Genomic DNA, 22,814 nt, shown 5'->3' on the forward strand with positions numbered 1-22,814 from the left:
TCTCTCCAATGTAGAGGAAACCGCATTGGGAGCAACGAATGCAGTAGACTAAATTGAGGGAAGTGCAAGTGAAATGCTGCTTCACTTGAAATGAGTGTTTGGGCCCTTGGACAGTGAGGAGAGGGGAAGTAAAGGGGCAGGTGTTACACCTTCTGCGGTTGCATGGGAAGGTGCCATGGGAGGGGGTTGAGGTGTATGGGGTGGTGGAGGAGTGGACCAGGGTGTCCCGGAGGGAACGATCCCTGCGGAATGCCGCCAGGGGGGGTGGAACTAAATTATTTTAAAACATTTTTTAACGTTTTCTTTGTCCCTTTCTCTTTTAATTCTGTCTTTCTTTCCCACACTATTTCTGTACCTGAATTCACATTGGGCTGAATTTTCCCCCCATCAGGGGGGTTGTGCAGGGGTGGGCAGGACCAAGTGTGAACCCGATCGGCGCCCCCGATCAGGTGCGCACCGCCATTTTACGTGGGTTGGCCAATTAAGGCCCACCTAGCGTGATGCACACCCAGAAGCACTGTGTGCTCCCTGTGCGGTTGGGGGGGAGTTCCCTGAGTCGGGGCCTGCACTCTTTCGTGCATGCGTGCAAAAGAGCGCAGAAATCTTCCTGAGGCATGGAGGTGCCTCAGGGAGATCAGTTTAAGTTCTGGAAAATTTAATAAGGGTGAAAAAAAATTTTAAGGACATGTCCCCTCATGTGATACTGCCACATGAGCTGAGACATGTCCATTAATTTTATCAAAAATTTTTATTTAAATAATAAACCTTTCATGAAACCTCATCCCGCCCATGGATGAGGTTTCATGAAAAATTCGAAGGCTGCCTGGGCTCTTCACCTGCGGGCTGCGCGCCCGCTGAACTGACAATCTAAATGACACATGGTGACGTCGGGCCCCACCCCTGCTTGCCGACGGGAAAATTCTTCCCATTGAAATCACTATGTGGTTCAGACTCTGCGCTGCTCATTAATGATTCTTCAATCTGGTTGTTTAAAATGTGCTGTTGCTTGTCCTGTTCACACAAGTTCCAGTTACCCTGTAGAGTGAGCTACATGGCTTGGCCATCCCACTGACAGCAACCTGCCATGCAAAATCCCATAGAATATCAGGGCAAGTGGAACAAACATCAGGTGTTATTCAGTCATCACTCACAGCAAAATCTGGCCCAATATCTTTTTAGCCTACTGAACTGATCAACTTGTAGGTTCATGTAAAACCAAAAAATCTTGGTGTGCTTGACTTTTCAAAGAATTCTGTTTCCATGGGTCTGAAAGTTACATGTCTCCTGCCTGCAATGATCTCAGCTGCCATGCAATTCTTTGAATTAGTTTTGCTTCTCATGTAAGAAACACATTCTGAGACAGATATTTTTAAATTCATGTGGCTTGATCTAATTTTGCCTTTGGCTTGATCTAATACTAGTATTTTTTTTTAACTTTTCTACATATAGATTAGTTTTAACAATATGGTCTGACAACTGTTTTTTCTGCCTGTTGGAGAGAACAGGAACACATAGTAGGCAACCCATGCAATTTCCAATGAAAATGTTCCAGTAAAAGTGCAACTGTTAATCTTAAAGCCCATTACTCCCATTCACAATGTTCCTAAGACTTTTAAATTTCAGGCTGGAGCAGGCACAAATGCACTTAGGGAAACTACTGTTTAACATGAACACACAAAATACTAAGCCGAAAGAACAAATTGTAAATATATTGCACTATCTCTAGAGGCATCAGGGCTATTTTGCAACAGAAACCAGCCTCACTGATAGCAGCAAATCTGTAAAATAAATACTTAATTTGTGTAATCTGGCCTCTCAACATGACTGGCAATTTAATTTCTTGGTGTTTAGTGTCTCAGTGCAGTGTGTCATAAATGCTGGTCATTTTCAGAAATGTATGATTTGAAATTATTTTGTCCCAATGCAGTATTAAATTGTTTCATTCTTGCATGTTAAGACGCAACAGGCCTCCCAAGAAGCCTTGGAACAATTGAGATCCACAAATGAAAGTACAATTAGAAGCCAATTGGAGCAGAGAATAAAAAACCTGGAATCAGAGTTGAGTAATCTTAGAACTTCACAACAAGACAGCATGAATCTGAAAGAATCCGCACAGTTGGAACTTGAAAGATACAAGGAATTGTATTCAGAGGAATTAAAACTACGTAAATCCCTTGCAGCCAAGCTTGATAGGTGAGACTTTTGTAAACATGTTATCCTTGAACACCCGATGGTTTAGGCAGATAAATGCACTATGTGATATAATATTGAGCTATATAGAGCAAACTGGTTATGAAGGGTGAAAAATAGCTAGGGTTCCTGTGCATGATTTCTATGTAGAGATCCTGCCAAAAGTGCACTTCTGTGGATGCCAGGTAATGGAACTGAGCTCATCACTGTTGAGATTCATAAATATGAGGAATAAGTGTTTGGGTGAAGTATTTGAAGAGCCGCTGACACCAAAGTTATCATTCCTAATATGAAGTAGAAATTTCAATTTCAGGACTAAGGCAGACAGTCAAAAGAGGGAACTGAAAATAGTGTTTTTAATTCAGTACTTGAACATCAAAGATGATTTATTTTAATTTTTGGTTGATCATTTTGCATGCTTAAATGTTTTATCTTAAATAGTTTACTCATTTTTGAAATTAAATTTATCCCATATTCATTCATAAATTGAACAGGGCAAGATAATTCGTGGTTTCAGAAGACAAAATTATTCACAAATCATGTGGTGTTATGCTGGCTCTTGTATTCATATCTTTGAATTGGAAAATAGTGCAAAGTATGGAAGGATTCGCTGACTAACAGTCTGTGACATGAAATGTTCTTTCCACAGCCATAACTGTCTTTGTGCTAGCCGTTAGTGTGGATATTTCTGTATGGTAGAAGAATTTTATGGGCACCAACATCCCATACTATGAAGGTGGGGTGGTTGCGGGGGGATGGTTGTAAGGGGGGTGGGGAGCTGGTTCACCTACATGAGTGTCTTCCCAGATGTCAACCCAGAATTCAGAGTCTCCACTTGCCAGGACTGTTGTGAGTGGGTTCAAATCCTGCACCTTCTTACTTGAGCAGGAATGCAATCACTAAACCAAAGACTTGATCAGTTATGCCACTTACAATTGAGGAGATTCGCAACCTGGAAGCAGGAGGATCGCAAATGGCCGTAACAAGTGTCAACAACCAAATAACAAAAGTAACACAGTATTAATGTTTAAGATTCACTGCCCCAAAATTTTTCTAAAATAGTAATCGTAGAAATCCAGGAGGTTAGGACAAGTATGTGGCTCCTGCACATTAATAAACCAAGGTTTCAAGTGAAGGTACATGTTACTAATGTATTATCAATGCTATGTCACAACTGGGATTCCTCAATTTATTGCTGTGATACTAAACAAACAATTTGTTAGTTTTGTGCAAACAGATAAAGAAATGTGCATTGTAAATTTGATCCTTCTATTTCGTTTTTTGTTTTTTCATGTACGTAAGAGGCAATCATGATTCTGTGACATCAGGATCTAATATTAATAGGATATATGAGATTGGTGATGGATATTTTATTTTCCAAAGCATAAAATTCAAGAATTTAATCGGTTGATAATCATATCCTATCTTTTGACTGGCTGATTACTTCTTGGTAAATGTCTTATGGTTTGATATCGGGTCAGTGAACAATACTGATCTACAATGCTGTCCTGCATGTCACCAGTTAATGACCTGAAAATATTACAGTGTCTATTTTAGTAAAACAATGTTTTTTGACAGTGGCCAGTAGGCATATAGTATATTGAATTAAGCTATGTGTAGGCTAAAGCCGTTTGAAATCCAGGCAGGCAGTAACAAAATGTTGTAAGTGTGACTGGTAGAAATGTGTGCCATGTAACAATGATCTCCAATCACACAACCTCAGGATTGTAAAGCAAAATGTATTCTTTATGAAACAGAAATATGCTGCAAATGAGGCAGCATCTGTGGAAAAAGAAATAATGTTCCTTTCTAATCGAGTTCCATACTGAGTACAAAGGCAGCCAAAACATATCTGAAAACTATATCTATTTATGCAAGCTGGTTCCCCAGGACCATTATGCTTTGGGGAAGAGAATTCTGTCTTGGCCAGGAATCTATTGTGAGGTACTTTAACAAAGTCTAATAGGCTGGCCTCATCTGCCAGACGAGAAACTTGAAATCTCCTAAAACAGTTTAATTTTTTTAAAATGTCAAATTTTAAACATTTTTTCTTTTGTCTCTTTTCTCGCCCTCAATCTAATATTTCTTTCCCACTTTTTTTGTACCTGATTTGACATTAAATTCACCCATTCTAATTTACCCTCCTCCTCAACCCTTCCTTTGTTTATTCCTCAATCCTTTAACCTCAGTGGTTAAGGAAATACACCTATCATACAAAGGTCCCGGATGCTCTGTTTCTTCGACTTGAAACTGCATGTTTTAAGTTTTAACTCATCGGTCACGGCGTGAGGTGCTCTTCTTCTTGAGTTCTCTGCTAACCAGCACCCCATCCCGCCAACAAAGGTGTTTGAGTTGCTATGGCAGCATACACTTTTACATAACTTTTGTAGTCCCGGAGCTATGGATAGTTATGGTAAAGGCTCCAATTTCTTTCCATTACATGGATGTGTGATCACATGGATGACCAGGAATTTGTCCCGTTCTTATCGCCAACCATTGGCGTATGTTAGGAGCACTTACAATTTGATCCTTAACCTGTTTGGCCATGTTATGAGCACTCCTTCCTTGGCCATCAAGTCCTGGATTGAGACTTGAACCCGGAGCTTCTGGCTCAGAGGCAGGGACGCTACCCACCACACCACAAGATCTCCTTTGAGATGCCCTTCTTCAGCAAAATTTGGTCCAGACTCCTTTCTAGAGTGTTACTGATAACTCCTTCTCCATCTAAGTGATCAAAGAGTGCACCTCTAATGATTCCTTCCAGCAACTTGCTTATGATTAAAGTCAATTTAATGGGCCTATAGTTCTCCAGTACTGACTTATTATTTTGTAAAAAAAATTGAAACTATATGCTTCTATTTCAGGGGAACAATCTCAGACTTTAACAAGACTCTAAAGTCATCCAGTATGGGGAGAGAGGGGGAGTTTGGCATTGAGATAGAGCATCAGCCATGATCATATTGAATGGCGGAGCAGGCTCGAAGGGCCGAATGACCTATTCCTGCTTCTATTTTCTATATTTAAGCTGTGGGATATACAGGAAAGGGGCTAGTAAGAGCTATGTCCCATCTCTTTAAGCGTAGTCAGGTAGATGCCATCTGGATCTGCTAGCTAAGATGATATCTGCAAATAATATTTGTTGCTGCAACTATGCAATACCCACAATAGTAAAGACTGAAGGTGTAGTCATTTCAGACTTGTGCAATATCCTAGTAGTTCATTTAAATCTGTCCTGGGGAATCCTTCAATGTCTATGCAATCTTTAAATGACCCTACTGACTCCTAACAAAGCTAAAAGGTTTTTACCACTGCTGCTGCGATTGTCCAGCATAATCTTTATTGACCTGTTAGCTGCTCTAAAGCAGCTTTTGTTATCTTTCATTATGCATGAAATTGTCTCCATTCCCATGTGACTTATTTTCCCTTAATCTATGAAAGCATTTGTGTTTAAGAATAATTTGTCCTTGTACATGACGAGTCAGCCATGATGGCTTTATCTTGCCATATGTCCATCTTCTGGGCTTCCTAGTGTATTAATATGCTTTTAAAGGTATTCCACTTTTTCTTCAGTATTGGTAGTATTTCCATCTATTAGTGCTGACCAATTGACCCGATTCAAGTCTACTGCTATTTAGTAAATTTAGCTTTTTTCAAATCTAGAACTAAGCTGAAATCTCAGTGCTTTTGGTTTTTACTGATCAACTGAAATTTTAATTGCATAGGATATACAACGTGGAAACAGGCCATTCTGCCCAACGTGTCCGTGCTGGCATTATATGCCACTCGCACCTCTTCCCATCTTGCCTCATCTGAATCTATTATCATAACTGCCTATTCCATTCTCTCTCATATGATTCCCCTTATCTTCCCCTTAAAGGCATTTATACTATTTGCATCGGCCACTCCGTGTGGTAGCAAGTTCAACAGTCTTACCAGTCTTTGGCATAAGAATTCCCTGAATTCCCTATTGGGTATCTTGGTGATCGTCTTACATTCATAGTCTTTAGGTATGCTCTTTCCCACAAGTGAAGACATTCTCTCTCTATCCACTCTGTCAAAACCTTTCATAATTTTAAGGCCGTCAATTAGATTACCCCTCATGCTCTTTTTAAAGAGAAAAGAGAACCAGCTTGTTCATCCTTTCTTGAGATGTGTATATAAACCTACTCATTTCTGGAATCATCCTTGGAAATCTTCTCTGCACCCAGAGTCTTGATATTCTTTTTCTAATATGGCAACCAGAACTGCTCACAGTACTCAGTGTGGTCTAACCAGTGTTTGATACAGGTTTAGCAATTCTGCCCCTCTAAGAATAAAGCCTAGTCTTGTTTTTTTCTGATGGCCTTGGTACCTGCGGTGGAACTTTTAGCGATTGGTGTATATGTAATCTGAGATCCCTTTGTTCCTCCATCGACCTAGACTTGCACCATCTGCACATTCCAAGTTATAAGTGATATTCTTCTGACCAAAATGTACTACCTCACACTTAACTGTTTTGAACTTCATTTGGCAATTAAATGCCTGTTTTTCAAGTTTATTAATGTCCCTCTCCCAGGTGTTTATCCATACAGAGCTGTATTCAGTCTAACTATGCCTAGTTATTGGAGTTTCCAACTCTAATCAGAAGTAATCCTGGAGGTTTAATTGCATGATGCCTGATCATGTGGCATCTACAAATGTTATTGAACTTACTGAATAAAGGGTGGTATCTTTGTTTGTGGATTCATGCCAGCAGCTGTTGTGCAAGAAGTTCTGAGAAACAGGAGCCAACGGTAAGCAGGTGAAGAAGGGACAAATGAAGATCAAAAAGAGGGAAAACTGAATTTGGGGGAGTGATTCGAAAGAGGGAAACCACAGATGGGAGAATGTTTGACCCTACCAGTGACTAATAACTCTCAGAAATTGACTGATAATTAATTGTAATACTAGTAACAGTCAGATTCCTTTCATAATACACTCAGTGAGACTGTAGTAATAGGTGTAACATCTCAACATCCTAGATGTAACTAGTCACTCTTAACTACAGCCAAAGTCCCTCTGCACTGCACAAGATATGGTCAGGCTTCCCACTTGATGACACTTTTAATGGTCCCCATCTCTCTCCCCATGTCCTTGGACTCTGGTTTGGCCTCAAGTTCCATGCAATGGTGACCAGCTCTGAACTGGGAGCCTCGGTCAGCGCCGACTTATACTTGAAATTCACACAACAGGCAACGCAGACCAACCTGAATCAAACAGAGATTGACAAAAGGGCAGTGTTTGGAGCACATCTCACTGGGCACATTGTTCTAAACTTAGCTCAGTACCAACATTTCTAAGGCACACCCTCCGCTCAGACTCGATAAATGATTACAGTAAAGGTGAATGCCATTCAACACCGCACTGCCCTATGCTGTTGTAGTCTCCTGAATCCTTCATTCCTCCTAGATCCTTTCATATTTTCAAATTTTTATCCCATTCCCTTTTAAATGATATTCAAGTCTCTGCCTCAATAGCCACTTGTGGTGAAGCATCCCATTGCATAATAAGACAGCTCAAAAACCATCCTCCTCCTTCATTCCTTGGTCCTTCCAGTGAGAATCCTCAGTTTTTATCCCTTATTCTCCATTCACCTACTAATGTAAAAAAAGATCTTTCACTATTTACCCGCAAATAATGTCTACAGGCTTCACTTATCCCTTTACTGGCTGCTTCTCTCTTGCCACTGCTCCCACTGCCATGTTGCAGTTGCTCCTAACTCTGCAGGAGTTGATGGGTTCCATGCACACGCCATTCTTGAGTCTCCCTCTCTTATAGTCCCATTCCTGCCTGAGGTCCCCCTGACCACTAGTCTCTAACCTCCCCCTCTTCCATTCCAACCTTACAACTATCCCCACTCCGTTAATCTCTCTCTCCCTTCTATCCCATCAGAGCCCTGGCTGTTTCTCCACCAGCCAGTCCAACAGGTATTGTCACTGAGCTGGGGGGGCACTCTACAATGGCTGCAGTAATGGCAGGAAATTGAATGAGCAAAGTTGTCCTGAACCACTGGCAGCAGTGCCCAGGAGATTCCTGTACAATTCCAGAAGACTCTACAACCCTGCTGGGTTACCTCGTTAAAATATTGAGAGGGTGTAAATAAGTTGTTTTCATTGATCAGGAAAGAACTTGGATTCCTTGGAAAATCATCAAGATTCCAGGATGATGTCTATTCAGGGTCATGAGTTTCTGCCATGTGTCATTTTATGACTGGTCAGGCTGATTCTAGACCCACAATCTTTGGGCAAATGGGGCAAGATGCCCCTTGAGGTAGTGCAATCTGGAGTACTGGATTTGCTTCCTTTTCTTTCCTTCTCTGACACAACTTTGTTTCATCATTAAGACACTGTGACTCAAAAGTGTGTGACGCAGCTTGATGGGCAAGTTGTCGCCATTTTAAACGATTGGTAGCAAGCTCCTCACAGTTATTAATGTCAATGCTTCCTTGCATCAAGGAGACCTTCAGAGTGTCTTTGAAGCATTTTCTTTGTAGTCCCCTGGAATGTTGTCCATTTGAGTGTTGAGAAAATAGGACCTGACAGGGGAGATGTTTTTCAGCCATCCGGACACGTGTCCAGTCCATCAAAGTTGCCTGAATGCTTGTGGAACTGGCTTCAAGAAGGACACTTGCATTTGTTTGAAGGTCTTCCAATTAAGTCTGGAGGCTGCGGCAAATGCATTGCTGATGGAATTTCTTCAGTGTTCTTATGTGTCACTGATACACAATCCAGGTCTCACTGCAGATACTCTGTACACTAGGACTTTTGTTGACTTGAGGAAGTCTGTTGTCAAACACTCGCTGCCATAGTTTATAGAAGGCTGAGGTGGTGAAGCTGATCCAATGTTGGATCTCCTTATCAATGATGGCCATTTGAGAGATCTGGCTGCCAAGCTATGGGAAGTGCTCAACATATTCCAGAGTCTCCTGTTCAACATATATGGGAGGTGGAATGTTTGGCTGACCAGGGGTGGGATCCCAAAGTACTTCACAACCAATGGAGAACATTTGATATGTTGTCTCTGTTTTAATGTAGATAAACAAGTCACCCAATTTTCATACAGCAAGGCCCAGAAATAGCAGCTGAGACAAATCTGCTTTTAGTTGTATTGGCTAAGGTGTCTATCTATCTATTGGCAGTCCTTCGTGTCGAGTATTATTCTTTCTTGCAAATGGCAAGGTGGAAGTGGGATGTTGTTGTTGGCTGTGGGTTCACAGATGGCATATTATGGTATCAAAAATGGAAAGGACTCTAGCAGTTCTTCAAATGGTGCCATAGGATCTTTCACAGTCACCTGAGAAGGCAGACAAGGCCTCAATTTAACAGCTGACCAAAAGACAGCATGTCTAGAGCTGAAGTACCATTATTACTGATGTGTTAGCCTAAATTGAGTGCTCAAGTGTCTGAAGAGGGGTTTGAACCCTTGCATTTCTGATTCAGGCAAGAATGCTACCAGTGAGCCAAGACTGACCCCATTTAACCACCTTCTCATTAATATTCCTCTTTCCTTCCCTATTCACCAAAAACATATCAGATTATCCCTCACCAACTCACGTACATGATTTGCTTCAGTGGTGAGTGCCAGTCATTAACTTCACAACTCTATAATCTTTTGAATGATCCTGTTCAGCCTGATTGCTTTACAGTATCTGGCTTGGATGAGGATACTGTTCCCAGAGATTGCAAACAGACCCACTTCAAAGTTGAATTCATCAGTATGAATTATTTCCATTTGATATTTTTATTTGCAGGACCATCAGACCAGTCTGATTGAGACAAGTAGAACTGTGAAAGTTTACAACACAAATGACCAATTAGCTCATTGTGTCATTGCCAGCTGTTTGCTAGAGCAATCCAAAATTATCCCTGCTGTCTTGCAATCACCCCAGAGTGTTTTTCTATTTCAAATAGTTATCCCTTTGTCCCTTAAAATAAACAATGGTCTCGACATTAATCTCTCCCTGTGGCAAAGCATTCCTTGCTCTTACAACGCTCTTAGTTTTGGAGAACTTATTAATTTAAATTGATAATTCTCATCATCAGTTCAGCAAGGAGAGAAAATTGCCTTTCCCATTTCACTCTATCAAAACTCTCATATAATTTTAAAAGTCTCAAATAAATATTCACTTAGCCTTCCCTGTTCAATTGCAAACAGCCCCAGTATCTCAAGTTTCTCCTCATAAATATACTTTTCCCTTTGTGATGAACCTACAGGTCCATGGCTTAAATATCTTTTCCATAACAAATTGCACAGTGCTCTTGCTGTAGCTGAACCATTGTTTTGTATAAATTCATCATTTTGTGTTCATTCTTGTATTCTGTGCCTCTACTTCTTTAAAAACTCAAAATAATACATTTTACAGCTTTCTCTACTTGGTGGAATTATTTGGGATTTAAAAGGTTTAACAGGTTGCAAGCATTTCTCTTTTCAATTCCAACTTTCAGAGAAAAAATACAATTAGATCATCTTCACTATCTGTGAAGTATATATAACAGCTACTTATCGAACTAACTTGCACCATTCATCTATAACTCTTGTACTCATTGGCCTGCATCAGTTCTGGATCTAGGAACACCTCACTTTTAAAATTATCATCCTCATTTTCAAGTTCCTCCATAGCCTCACTCTACCCCAGTCCTACATCTCTGTCCTTCTCCAATTCAGGCCACTTGCACATCCCCAGTATTCAATGCTGCTGCACCATTGATGGCCGTGCTTTCAGCTGCCTAGGCCCTAAGATCTGAAATTACCTTCCTAAATAAACCCTTCTGTCTCTCTACCATTCTGCTCCTTTAAGATGCTCCTTAAAACCTATTCTTTGACTAAGCTTTTGGTCACCTGTCCTGATATTTCCTCCTATGGCTCCTGTCAAATTCTGTTTGCTAATGTTGTTGTGAAGCCTATTAGGAAATTTTAGAATGTTAGAGATATATAGCTGCAAGTTGTCGTGTAACAAATCTTAGCATATTTCTTCAAATTATTTTAGAACTATTATGATATTCCTTACTTTAATATGAAACATCAAGAATGACTCCAAGTCAAGTTCTGAACTGATAACTTCTGTGAAATTGATTTCACACTTGGTGAACTATGGTAACTTCATAAGTGGGGTTACTCTGGATCTGTTCCATCTTTCATTTATCATGCTTTTTAGGGAGATTAGTATTGAGAACATGAAAGATTCAGAAATTTATTTCAAATTGATACGGTTATTAAGATAATAGCAGCACAGTCAATCAGATTCCAAATGGCAGGATATTTTCTTGTTCAGCCTCAATCAAGTGCTTCCAGGACAGCAATAATGTAATATTCTACTATCAGTGCATGCTGGTTCATATAATTTCTTAGATTGTCAAAAAAAATAATTTTTTCTTAACACAACTGAAAGTTTAGTTATTTACGTAATGAGTAAATCCATCTCTCCTAATAGTTCTATTTGTGTCAAAGATTGTACAGGGAGCCTTAAAGTTATCTAATTTATTTGGAATTGTCATTAGCATTTTAATCACTTCTTTCCTTATTTTCCTTCTATAGATCAAATGAAAGGTTAGCAGAAACCAACGCCAAGCTGCTTAATGAACGTCAACGTAGTAAATCCTTGATTGCTAGCAGCATTATGAATGGAAGCTTGACCACAACTCCCACTCTGGATATGGGTCAGCTGCAAAGTACAATGGGTCATGTCGGTAACCTGGGAACTTTCAACAGAAATCTAGGAAGTAGCTTCCTAAATCCAGTGGAAGATGGGATATCCTCTACCAACAGAGTAGAGTCATACCTGGCTAAGGTCAGTTATTACAATATACTTTGTGTTCTAAAATCATGTTTCCTTCCTGAACATGTCCAGGCGAAGACAGATTTTTCTTAATCATTAATGGAACAAAAATTTTCTAAGAGACAAAGTCGTCTTTGTACTATATGGCCAGCCCATATTTTTTCTCTGGTCTTCACAACTCTTTATTTTGGAAGTTCAATATTAAGATTTGTGCAAGTTATGGAAACAATTGCATGCCAAAGAAACATTTTTCACAGCAATATATCATCAAAGGATCTGCTAATAAAATATTTTCAGTAAGTTCTGTGATTTCAATACATTTCAACTCATAACTTAAGGTGGATCCTTGTCAACAGATTTTTCTGTGTAAATGTACATCAGTACAAAAAAACAAGTTTACCTATCTGTAAGCGTAAGATGGAGCTAGTGTGATTTGCATAATTTATATCGCTGAAGTAATTTATTACTTTCAGAATTTTTTTAACATTCATACGTCAATTAAGAGATTAAATTTAATTTCTTTATATTCATAACTCTTGTCTTTCTGTCTTGCCAAGGTTCTTTTCAGAAGGAGAAAAATGTTTTACAGAGATAGAAAAGCCCCTTTCTCATCAAACAAATATGAAATACTATAAATGTTCTTCCCTGAAAAAGTTCTGCAGTGATAAATAAAATAAATTTATCAAATTAAATTTTGATTTTTAGATGTAAAAAGTGGAAAGCCCTCTACATCTGGCGGAAAGAAATTGTTTTCTAAAGTTTTAAAATTTCTACTATTTGAGTTTCAGTTTAAAGTTCAATTTGATTTCTACATAAATATTACTGAATTGCTTTAAAATCCTTCTTTCACCTTACTCTCATCAGCATGAGTTTTAAAAAGACAAAGCAGTGAATTTAACCCAGAATTGAGGTCTGTACACTCACAGGTCTCGTTTCTCACTCCTCCAGCTCCTCACTCAAAACTCTGTTTCTCACCTATCTTCTATGCACCCAGATGCATAACAAGGTCTGTAGTCATGTGTTTATTTGTTGACTAATAATCATTGTGGTTGTGCACTAAATTAGGGATACCTTTGTTTGATCTGTCTAATCTGCTTCTTTTGGTTTGTGAAGTACATTCATGTCTTACATTAACATCAATTGTACAAAAACACACAATACTACGTTATTAAATTTTGAAATTAAATTTCTTAAATCTGAACGATATAAGCTTAAAGGCTTTATGTTTCTCCAGCAGTCTGCATCATTTTTAAAATTGTTGAGGTAGCCCCGGCTGTTACAAATAGTAATAATTCTTTCTGACATTGCATGGAGTTGTAAGAGATATTTGCATGTACCATGGACCGCCTTTTGCTGTCAACTCTCAGTATCGAGCTGTTTTCTACTATAAATTACCTTTAAAACTTCACTTTACATCTATAACAGATAAGTAGAAATACCAATGTTACAATTTGTGACTTAAGATCTGTTGAAGATGTGAGAGTATACAGATGATTTATAATTGCATCCCCTTCACTATTTGCTTAATTTTGCAAAGCTTAATTTTTGCAGGTATCAAAAAGAACAGAACTTTTAATATTGACATAAAAACAGAAAATGCTGGAAAAACTCAGCAGGTCTGACGGCATCTGTGGAGAGAGAAACAGAGTTAACATTTCAAGCCCACACGACTCTTCAGAGCTCTGAAGAAGGGTCATACGGTTTGAAACGTTAACTCTGTTTCTCTCTCCACAGATGTTGCCAGACCTGCTGAGCTTTTCCAGCATTTTCTGTTTTTATTTCAGATTTCCAGCATCCACACTATTTTGCTTTTATTTAATGTTCAGTTCAAATTGAAGTCCTTTAATATGACTTCTGACATTAGGTTTAAAAAAAGGCCAAAATACAGCAAGGTGGCAATACTTTTCTTGGAGCGAACAGATTTAAATTTTTGATCAATTTGATTTCCCTTCTTTGCTTTCTGCTAATTTTAAGAATTATCCTCATCCCTGTGTCAGTTTAGCATAGAACAGAGTGTTTTAAATTCTGAATATTTACTCCAGTTCCATAATCTATCATAAATGACCAGCAGGCTTTTACAAGAAAAGATGATATATTGTGGCTGCATCCAATCCAGGGCTGACTTTCATCTTCAGGCCTAAGCCTTTTCTAAGCATTTAGAACTTGTGAAAATTGCTCCTGAAAGGTTAAGCACAAATAGCACACAATTAGAGTTTGAGCTAATTTGAATAGTTATTTACACCTCCAGGAGAAAACCCAATGGTCTAGGGAAGACATTGGCGAAAGGAAAAGAAAATGATGTGTTTGTGAAATTTATTGCTTTGAAAAGTAGTTCACCCTATCAGCAGTTTTCTCCAAGGCTAAGGGGGCAGGATATTAAGAAAAACACTTGCAGTGTAATAATGTACACTTCAGGTCATCCCAAAACACTTCACAGCCAATTAAGTTTTTAAGAGGATACTAGATGAATACATGAGGGATAAAGGAACAGAAGGATAAGTTGAGATGAGATGGGAGGCAGCTCACATTGGCACAAACATCAACATAGATCTGCTTGTGCTCAGCTTTCTGGAATGAGGCAAGAGCTGACTCAAAAGTGAGAGGATTACTACTGAAATAAGGCTGACAGTAGCACAATGAATACATGGGGAAAAGGCACAGCTAACTATGAAGAATTCATGGGAAGGATGCCGGTAATAGTTCTTCCACAACCTGGAAGTATCCAGTTCTGATTTTTGGCCAGAAAGAGATGGACAGAGCATGCCCAAATTTCCAATGTATTACAGTCAAAAGTGCTAGGAAAGAAGAAACTTAGATATGGGTATAGTCTATAGACAGGTGATTGAGCAAGCCAGGATCCAACCCATTGATGGCTGCTGAAATTCAGGTGGTGTTGGGTAAGGTGCTTGTAAGGAGTGTCAACCATATTAAACTACACAACTAATCCATAGGTGAACATCCAAGCATGTTTGTGAGGAGAGCTGAGTGTTAGGCCATAGATAACCACTTTCGTCCCTGTATGTTCCCACCATCAGCTGCATGTTACTTGCAGATAATGTTACAGCAGCTAGCACATCGTGGAACCAACTTCTCTGTTAGCCCACAGTCATTGGCAAGTAAGTGTGCAAGTGCCTACAGGAGTGGTTGGTGGCAACTCATCTGGCAGTGTCAAATCAGGTACCACTGGCTCTTGCTGACCCTGGCAATACAACAGCTACTATTTCTATTAGTACAGTGCCTTTAACTTAATGAAACATCCCAAGGCTCTTTACAGGAACATTATAAAACAAAGTATGACACTAAGCCACATAAGGAGATATTAGGTCAAATGACCAAATGTTTAGTCAAAGAGGTAGATTTTAAGGAGTGTCTTAAAGGTGGAAAGCAAGGTAGAGAGGCAGACAGGTATAGGGAGGGAATGCCAGAGCTTGGGGCCTAGGCAAGTGAAGTCTGGAGCAATTATAACTGGGAATGCACAAGAGGCCAGATTTAGAAGAGCACAAATATTTTGGAGGGTTGTGGGGCTGGAGGAGATAACAGAGATAGGGAGGGGCAAGGCCATGAAGCAATTTGAAAACAAGAATGAGAATTTTAAAGACAAGGCATTGCTTAACTGGGAGCCAATGTAAGTCAGCGAGTAGAGAGGTAATAGGGGAATGGAATTTGTTGCAAGTTAAGACACACACAACAGAGTTTTGGATGACCTCTAGTTTATGGAGGGAAGAATGTGGCAGACCAGCCAGGAGTGCATTGGAATCATTCCCTCTAGACTTGACGAAAGCATGAATGAGGGTTTCAGCAGCGAATGAGCTGAGTCGGGTGATGTTACTGAGGGTGTCTTAGTGATGGCACAAATATGAGGTTAGAAGCTCATCTCTGGAACAAATGTGAGACCAAGGATGTGAACAGACTGGCTTGATCTCAGATTGTTGCCAGGGAGGGAGAAGGATGGAGCCAATAGCTAGGGAATGAAGTTTAGAATGGGGACTGACACCAGTGGCTTCAGTCCTCCCAATATTTAATTGGAGGAAATTTCTGCTCATTCAGTAATAGATGTTGGATAAGCAGTCTGATAATTTTGCAACAGCGGAGGAGTCGAGAGAGCTGGTAGTGAGATAGAGCTGGGTGTCATCAGCGTACATGTAAAAGCTAATGCTGTGCCTGTGCAAAATGTTGCCGAGGGGCAGCATGTAGATGAGAACTAGAAAGGAGCCAAGAATGGATTCCTGGGGAACACCAGAGGTAATGGTGCAGGAGCAGGGAGAGAAGCCAATAAAGCCAATGCAAGTGATTCTCTGGGTACAGTTAGATAAGATAGGAACCACGTGAAGGCAGTCCCACCCAGCTGGATGACAGTGGAGAGGCGTCGGAGGAGGATGGTGTGGTCAGTATGTCAAAGGCTGCAGACAGTTCCAGAAGAATGAGGGAAAGTTTACCTTCGTTACAGTCACATGGATGTTATTTGTGTCTTTGATCAGAGCCGTCTCAATGCTGTGGCGGGCGGAAGCCTGATTGGAGGGATTCAAACGTGGAGTTCTGGGAAAGATAGGAACAGATTTGTGAGTGACAACACATTTGAGGACATCGGAGAGAAAAGGGCATGCTGCCAACTCCCACGCGCTCCCGCCAATTGAAATATCATGCGAGTGTGCGATGACATCAGAACACTCGCCCGACGTCACTGCATGTCATTTTACGCTCGAGTGTATCAGACGCACACCGAGCAAAAAATTCTGGCCCAAGTGCCAGCAGGAAGTAGAGAAAAATAAAATTGGCCCAAATGTTAAAAGCACTTATATGAACCATAGACCTTTAAAATGTCCTTGAGTCTGAAATATCCACCTCAAGGCATCCTTCTCACCTGGTATGATAGATTTTTGGAGTCCAGAGTTTCAAAGAGGGCAGCAGCTTTCCATGCCCATAAAGTTTCCTGCTACTCATGTGAGAAGCTCTTCACTCACCCAAGGCTTGAAGTTTCCCCATCAAATCTCAGATCCAGCTAGTCCCATCACTTTCCAAATGAACAAATCTAAGAATTTTAATTGATTTTTTTGTAGTTATTACTTTTTTGGGGACTTTGAGACATTTAAAGGTGGGCAGAAAAAGGGAATAGAAATTGGTTCAGCAAGGCCAATTGGATAGAATCAGGATAGTATGAGTGCTGTTCAGGAAGAAAGTAATTCTGTAAATATTTTAACTTGTCCTTTAAGAAACAAAAACATGAGCTATGCTACAGGTTTTATTTCATTCTACAATTAAGGCATCCCCCATGAGAGTGGGCCAGCACACAAATATCATTATACTTTAGTGATCTATCTAATTAGAATATTTGGAATTCTAAATGATCTAAATACATATTTGGTTCTTGACTAATTTAGTGCTTTACTTGCACTTCCTCCATGGTTCGTTTAATCAAGTTGCATTCATTTGTTTAAAATGTTATCGTTTCAGATGCAGGAAGCATTGCAAAAAAATATTTCCAAAGAACTTGTACAAGGTAAAAGATAAACATTATATCAATCAAAGATTTTTTGTATGTTAAGTACTGGAATAATTATTAATGCAGTCTACTTTTTTTTAATTGAATTACCCAGTCATTCAAAATTGCATAAAAATACCATTGGAGATTTTTCTTCATGCAATTTGATATCAAATTATCCAGTAATTTGTGACCACAACTCTACAGTGAAATAGCAGGAGCAGTAAAGGAGAATTGCTTTTTGTTGCATGTTTTTATACAATTATAAATCATTAGTGCTAATCTTGAAACATGAATACAAGACTGCTATAACAAATTATGTAACCAAAAATAGCTCTTTTGCCCCACTATCACCACTTTTTTCCTTTAATAGACAGGTACCCTATTTGTTTTCTTCGTTCATTCTTAGGATGTGGACATCACTGGCAAGGCCAGCATTTGTTACCCATCCCTAATTGCCTTTGAACTGAGTGGCTTGCTAAGCCATTTCAGAAGGCAGTTAAGAGTCAACCATATTGCTGTGGTTCTAGAGTCACTATAAGCCAAACCAGGTAAGTATGGCAGAATTCCTTCCCTAAAGGTTTGCTTCTGGCCTAATAAGAATGCAGTCAAAAATGGACTGCATTGACCTATCATTCTTAATTTGAGGTCACAGATACAGATGCCAGTCTTCAGCCAATTTGATTTGTTCTGTGCTATAATGAAACAGCTGAAGGCACTGGATACATCCCAGCTGTAGTACTGAAGACCTGTGTTCCAGAATTAGCCACATCCCTAGCTAAGCCGTTCCAGTATGGCTACAATAATGGCATCTACCTGACAATGTGGAAAATTGCCCAGGTATGCCCTGTCCACAAAAAACAGGACAAATTCAATCCAGCCAATTACTGGCCCATTAGCCTCCTCTCGATCATCAGCAAAATGATGAAATGCTATGTAAGTTCAACAATGCTATCAAGCAGCACTTAGACAGCAATAACCTGCTCACTGACACTCAGTTTGGATTCCGCCAAGGGTACTTGGCTCCAGATCTCATCACAGCCTCAGTCCAAGCAGGGACAAAAGAGCTGAACTCCAGAGGTGAGGTGAGTGTGAGTGCCCTTGACATCAAGGCAGAATTTGATGGTGTGGCAACAAGGAACCCAAGCAAAATTGAAGTCAGTGGGAATTGGGGTGTGGGGGAGAACTCCACTGTTTGGAGTCATATTTAACACAAAGGAATATGGTTATGGTTGTTGGAGGCCAATCATCTCAGCTGCAGGACATCACTGCAGGAGTTCCTCAGGGTAGTGTCCCTAGGCTCATCCATCTTCAGTTGCTTCATTACTAACGTTCCCTCCACCATAAGGTCAGTAATTAGGATGTTTGCTGATACTTGTCAGTACTGTTCGTGACGACTCAAATACTGAAGCAGTCCATGCCCACGTGCAGCAAGTCCTGCACAGCATTCAGGCTTGTCTGAGGGGCAGTAGGGTGAATGTAAAAGAGGCCATTGACAAAAAAGTAGAGGATACATGCTGGAATGTAGGGCTGAGGGAGGTTGCAGAGGTAAGTTTGCTCGGTATTAATAATCAATAGCACAACTGGATTAAACATATTAGCATAAAATTGATATGACAATATGGATGACCAAGCATAGACTATAAGAATTGCAGGAAATATGAAAATAAGAGCAGATTCATTTGGTAACTAATTTATACATCTACATTGCAGCCACTGCTGATTTGGATAGAGGATCTACACGAGTCTCACCTCTGGGATCTGCTACTGGTTCCTTAAAGAGCATAAACCAAGATCAGGACCCTGTCACTAAAGCCAAAGAACAATATCTGGAAGTTCTAAAGAAAAATTACATGCTTTGAATTGTGTTCAATACCCCTATTTAAAAATATTCTATGAACTTTCCGTACAAAAACAGGTCAAAATAACAGTTCTCCTGCAAACCTATCTAATGTGAGAATTTTACAAGTACAAAATGCTGTTTTAGTTATAACATTCCATGATTTGACTAACTGATCACAAAAACATGGAAGGTTATTTTGCAGCATTTAGATTTCTGCAACTATATTTGCTCAGGAGGAACTTTTTATATCTATTTAAAATTATTGTACAGAACTATTCATTTTATTTGTTACAAATGACATTTGACCAGACCAATTCTAATAGTCTCATTTAGGGACCATGTTATCCCTATGTCAGTGTCTTACAACTATTGGACAAGGTCCAATTAATTGAACATTCCATAATCTGAGTTACAGTGTATGAAATTGCACAAGCTACAAGTATTTTATCAAAGAACATTTTTGCCACACATTGTTGTAAAGTTGGCTATTCGTGAATTTAGCTTGGTTAAAATGTCCTATGGGGTAACGTCCATTCCATTGTGATACAGTATTGTACACTAGTTTATCTTGTAAAATAGTGCCAAGACTTTATAGACTTGTGTTTTGGTACATACAGTAAAGGCATTGCATTGCACAACTATTTCAACATTAAATGTTAATGTTTATTTCTGAGACGCGATGATGTTTAATTTCATGAATACTCATTATCGAACACTAATATCATAACTAAGAGAGCTAGTGAACTCAGTTTTATTTGTTTACCTCAAATTCTGGCTGTGCAAAAAGCCTCCAACTGAGTGAGTGAAGCAATAACAACTGGACCGAAGGATTTATGTGGGTATTTCCTTCTATCTTCATAAAGACTCCTCTTGCAACTCAGAGGCTGTGCTTACCTCTTATAAAAGAAGGAACATGATCTGTTATAATTACATTAAGTCAGATTCCAACATGGTTGAACAGTTTCATTGGGAAGGATAACCTACAAAATCAAGCAATTGGATTTTGCTCATCTAAGTTAGGGTTAATTGTTATTGACTAATTCTGAATGTCTTAGTGTATGGGCCCTGGGCATGAAACAATCACCAGAGTTAGGAACACTACATTAGTTCCATAATATTGGTAATGATTCTTGAACTTCCCCATCGTCGATGATGATGGAGTCCAGCACCTGTGTGCAAAGGACAAGGTTGAAGTGTTTGCAACCATCCTCAGCCAGAAATCATCTCAGCCTCCTCCTCCTAAAGTCCCATCCTCACAGAAGCCATTCTGAACCAATTCAATTCTATCAACATACTATCAAAAGGTTGAGCACACTGGATACAATAAAAGCAATGGACCACAACAACATACCTGCCGTAATGCTGAAGACTTCTGCTCCAGAACTAGCCACACCCATAGCCAAGCTGTTCCAGTACAGCTACAATACTGGCATCTACAAGATAAAGTGGAAAATTGATCAGGTACATCCTGTCCTGAAAAAGCAGGACAAATCAATCTGGCTAATTAATGCCCTAAAGATCTACTCTGTCAGCAGCAAAGTGATGTCGACAGTGCTACTAAGTGACACTTACCAATAACCTGCTGGAGTCATACCTAAGACAAAGGAAAATTGTTGTGGTCATGGGAGGCCAATTATCTTTGTCCCAGGATATTGCTGTATGAGTTTCTTAGGGCAGTGTCCTAGGCTTTATTTACAACCTTCCCTCCATCATAAGGTCACAAGTAAGGGTGTTTACTGATGTTTGTAGCATTCAGTTCCACTTGTCTATATGAGTACAGCTCCAACTACATTTGAGAATCTCGACACCATCCAGGATAAAGCCACCCACTTGATCGGCACCCCATTCACCACAAATATTCACTCCCTCTGCCGTTGGGGCACTGAATAATGAGTGTGCGGCATGTACGAGATGCACTGCAGCAATTCATCAGGCTTCTTTGACAGTATCTCCCAAATGCATGACCTCTACCACCTGGAACAAGAAGAACAGCAGGTTCAGGGAACACCAACACCTCCAAGTTCCCCATAAAATCCCACACCATCCTAATTTCAAAATATATCACTATTCCTTCATCGTTGATGGGTCAACATCCTGGAACTCCATCCCTAACAGCATCTTGAGAGTATCTTCACCACACAGACTGTAGCGGTTCAAGAAGGCAACTCTTCGACACCTCCTCGAGGGAAATTAGGTATGGGCAATAAATGCTGGCCTTGCCAGCAACAGCCACAGCCTGTGAATTAATTAAAAAGAAACTAGTATTACATGAAGCAAATGTCTGAAGTGGAACCTCCAATTTTGAAACAGCTGGTTTTCTATTTGCATCAAGTCATAAAGCAGCCTTTAGAAGGGAGTTAACTCTTCTAAAGGTTCTGCAGCCAGACATTTCAGCACTTGGATCCAGAGTTTGCAAATGTCAACATTTCTTCCTTCCCCTCATAGGTCACCCTGCTATGCCAATTTGACATGGTACCAACCACTTTATTTCTATAACCTGGGAATTGTGACAGGCTGAGTTGTGTAAGTGTCCAGCACAGAGGAAGTCCTGTTCCATCATTGTTACAATTGTGGATTTTTTTGTCCTGCTAATGAAAAAATAAATTGCACTCTGTACATTACATTAAAACTAGTATTGTTCCATTGTGTTCAAGAGATTCTCAAAGCAAACACCAGGTCTGCACCTCCAGGGTAACCAAACTAATAATTTAACTACCTAATCAAAACTGTGGCTCCAAACTTTTTAGCAACCCTTATTTCCCTGTTGTGAACATCAAGTTCTGTGAGCATTATACAGCTGTATCTCACTTATTTGGAGTATTGGTTCTTCATTTTCTCAACATTTTAAAGTCGACTTTTCAAGTTTGAAGATTACAAAAAGGCATTTTCGTTTTAAGTTCTGCAGCCCCCACACTTTCAGACATCCCCATTACTACTGCAATAAAGTTAACCTTTTACCTTACCTCAGCACTGCTTCCTGCCTCTTTTGCCATTTCAACTTGATTTCTCACATCTAGGGTAACTATTTAATGGATTAATCTCAAGGGATAGACCCAAAGCCAGTTATGTTCCTCTACGGCTGAGCACAGCTTTAGTGCAATTTTCTTCAAGGTAATGTATGTAATTTCTCCCCATTTTATATACTACATCTTAATGTAATGGAGCTTAGTCCTTTTTGCTTGCTGTTAGTCCTTCACAAAGAAGGTCTTGTGGCACAGTAGGTAGAGTCCCTGCCACTGAGCCAGATGCTCTAGGTTCAAATCCCACTCCAGCACTTAGCCAAGAAAGGTACATTCATAATGTGGCCAAATAGGTTGCATATCAACTTGTAAATCCTTCCAACATACCACCTGCTATTGGCGTAAAAGGGACTCCTAGTCAACCATCCGCAGAAGGCAATGGCAAACCATTGCAGTACCTTGCCAAGCACAGCCATGTACCAACACAGAAGTCCATGGTCGCCAACACTCTTTCAGGGCATGGTACCTGAAGAGAGAGATATGTTCCAA

At 39.8% G+C, this 22,814-nt stretch overlaps 1 protein-coding gene and 1 long non-coding RNA gene across 13 annotated transcripts in view; one reads left to right on the forward strand and one right to left on the reverse strand.

Moving 5' to 3' along the window:
- The window catches only part of ankrd26 (ankyrin repeat domain 26), a 193,824-nt gene extending 173,846 nt beyond the window's left edge, over positions 1-19,978 (forward strand). For 10 of the 11 annotated variants that reach the window (XM_078568012.1, XM_078568013.1, XM_078568015.1 and 7 more), the window contains 4 exons: positions 1,958-2,193; positions 11,743-11,995; positions 17,435-17,480; positions 19,176-19,978. In XM_078568012.1, coding sequence (XP_078424138.1) covers positions 1,958-2,193; positions 11,743-11,995; positions 17,435-17,480; positions 19,176-19,324 — 684 coding nt within the window. In that variant the 3' untranslated portion in view covers positions 19,325-19,978. Of the gene's footprint in view, positions 1-1,957; positions 2,194-11,742; positions 11,996-12,931; positions 12,990-17,434; positions 17,481-19,175 lie in introns of all 11 variants that reach the window. The other variant, XR_013580202.1, reaches the window with a different exon arrangement.
- On the reverse strand, positions 14,039-21,702 carry LOC144696578 (uncharacterized). Of its 2 annotated transcripts, none has more exons than XR_013580203.1 (4): positions 21,574-21,702; positions 20,657-20,738; positions 16,420-16,519; positions 14,039-14,161 (listed from the first exon to the last, which is right to left on the reverse strand). It is a non-coding gene; the product is annotated as an uncharacterized LOC144696578 (long non-coding RNA). The 2 variants fall into 2 exon arrangements; XR_013580204.1 differs by lacking the exon at positions 21,574-21,702 and adding an exon at positions 21,043-21,178.
- Between the last annotated feature and the right edge of the window lie 1,112 nt (positions 21,703-22,814).

Source organism: Cetorhinus maximus, chromosome 22 (genome assembly GCF_964194155.1).
Source record: "Cetorhinus maximus chromosome 22, sCetMax3.hap1.1, whole genome shotgun sequence".
Classification (NCBI taxonomy): Eukaryota; Metazoa; Chordata; class Chondrichthyes; order Lamniformes; family Cetorhinidae; genus Cetorhinus; species Cetorhinus maximus.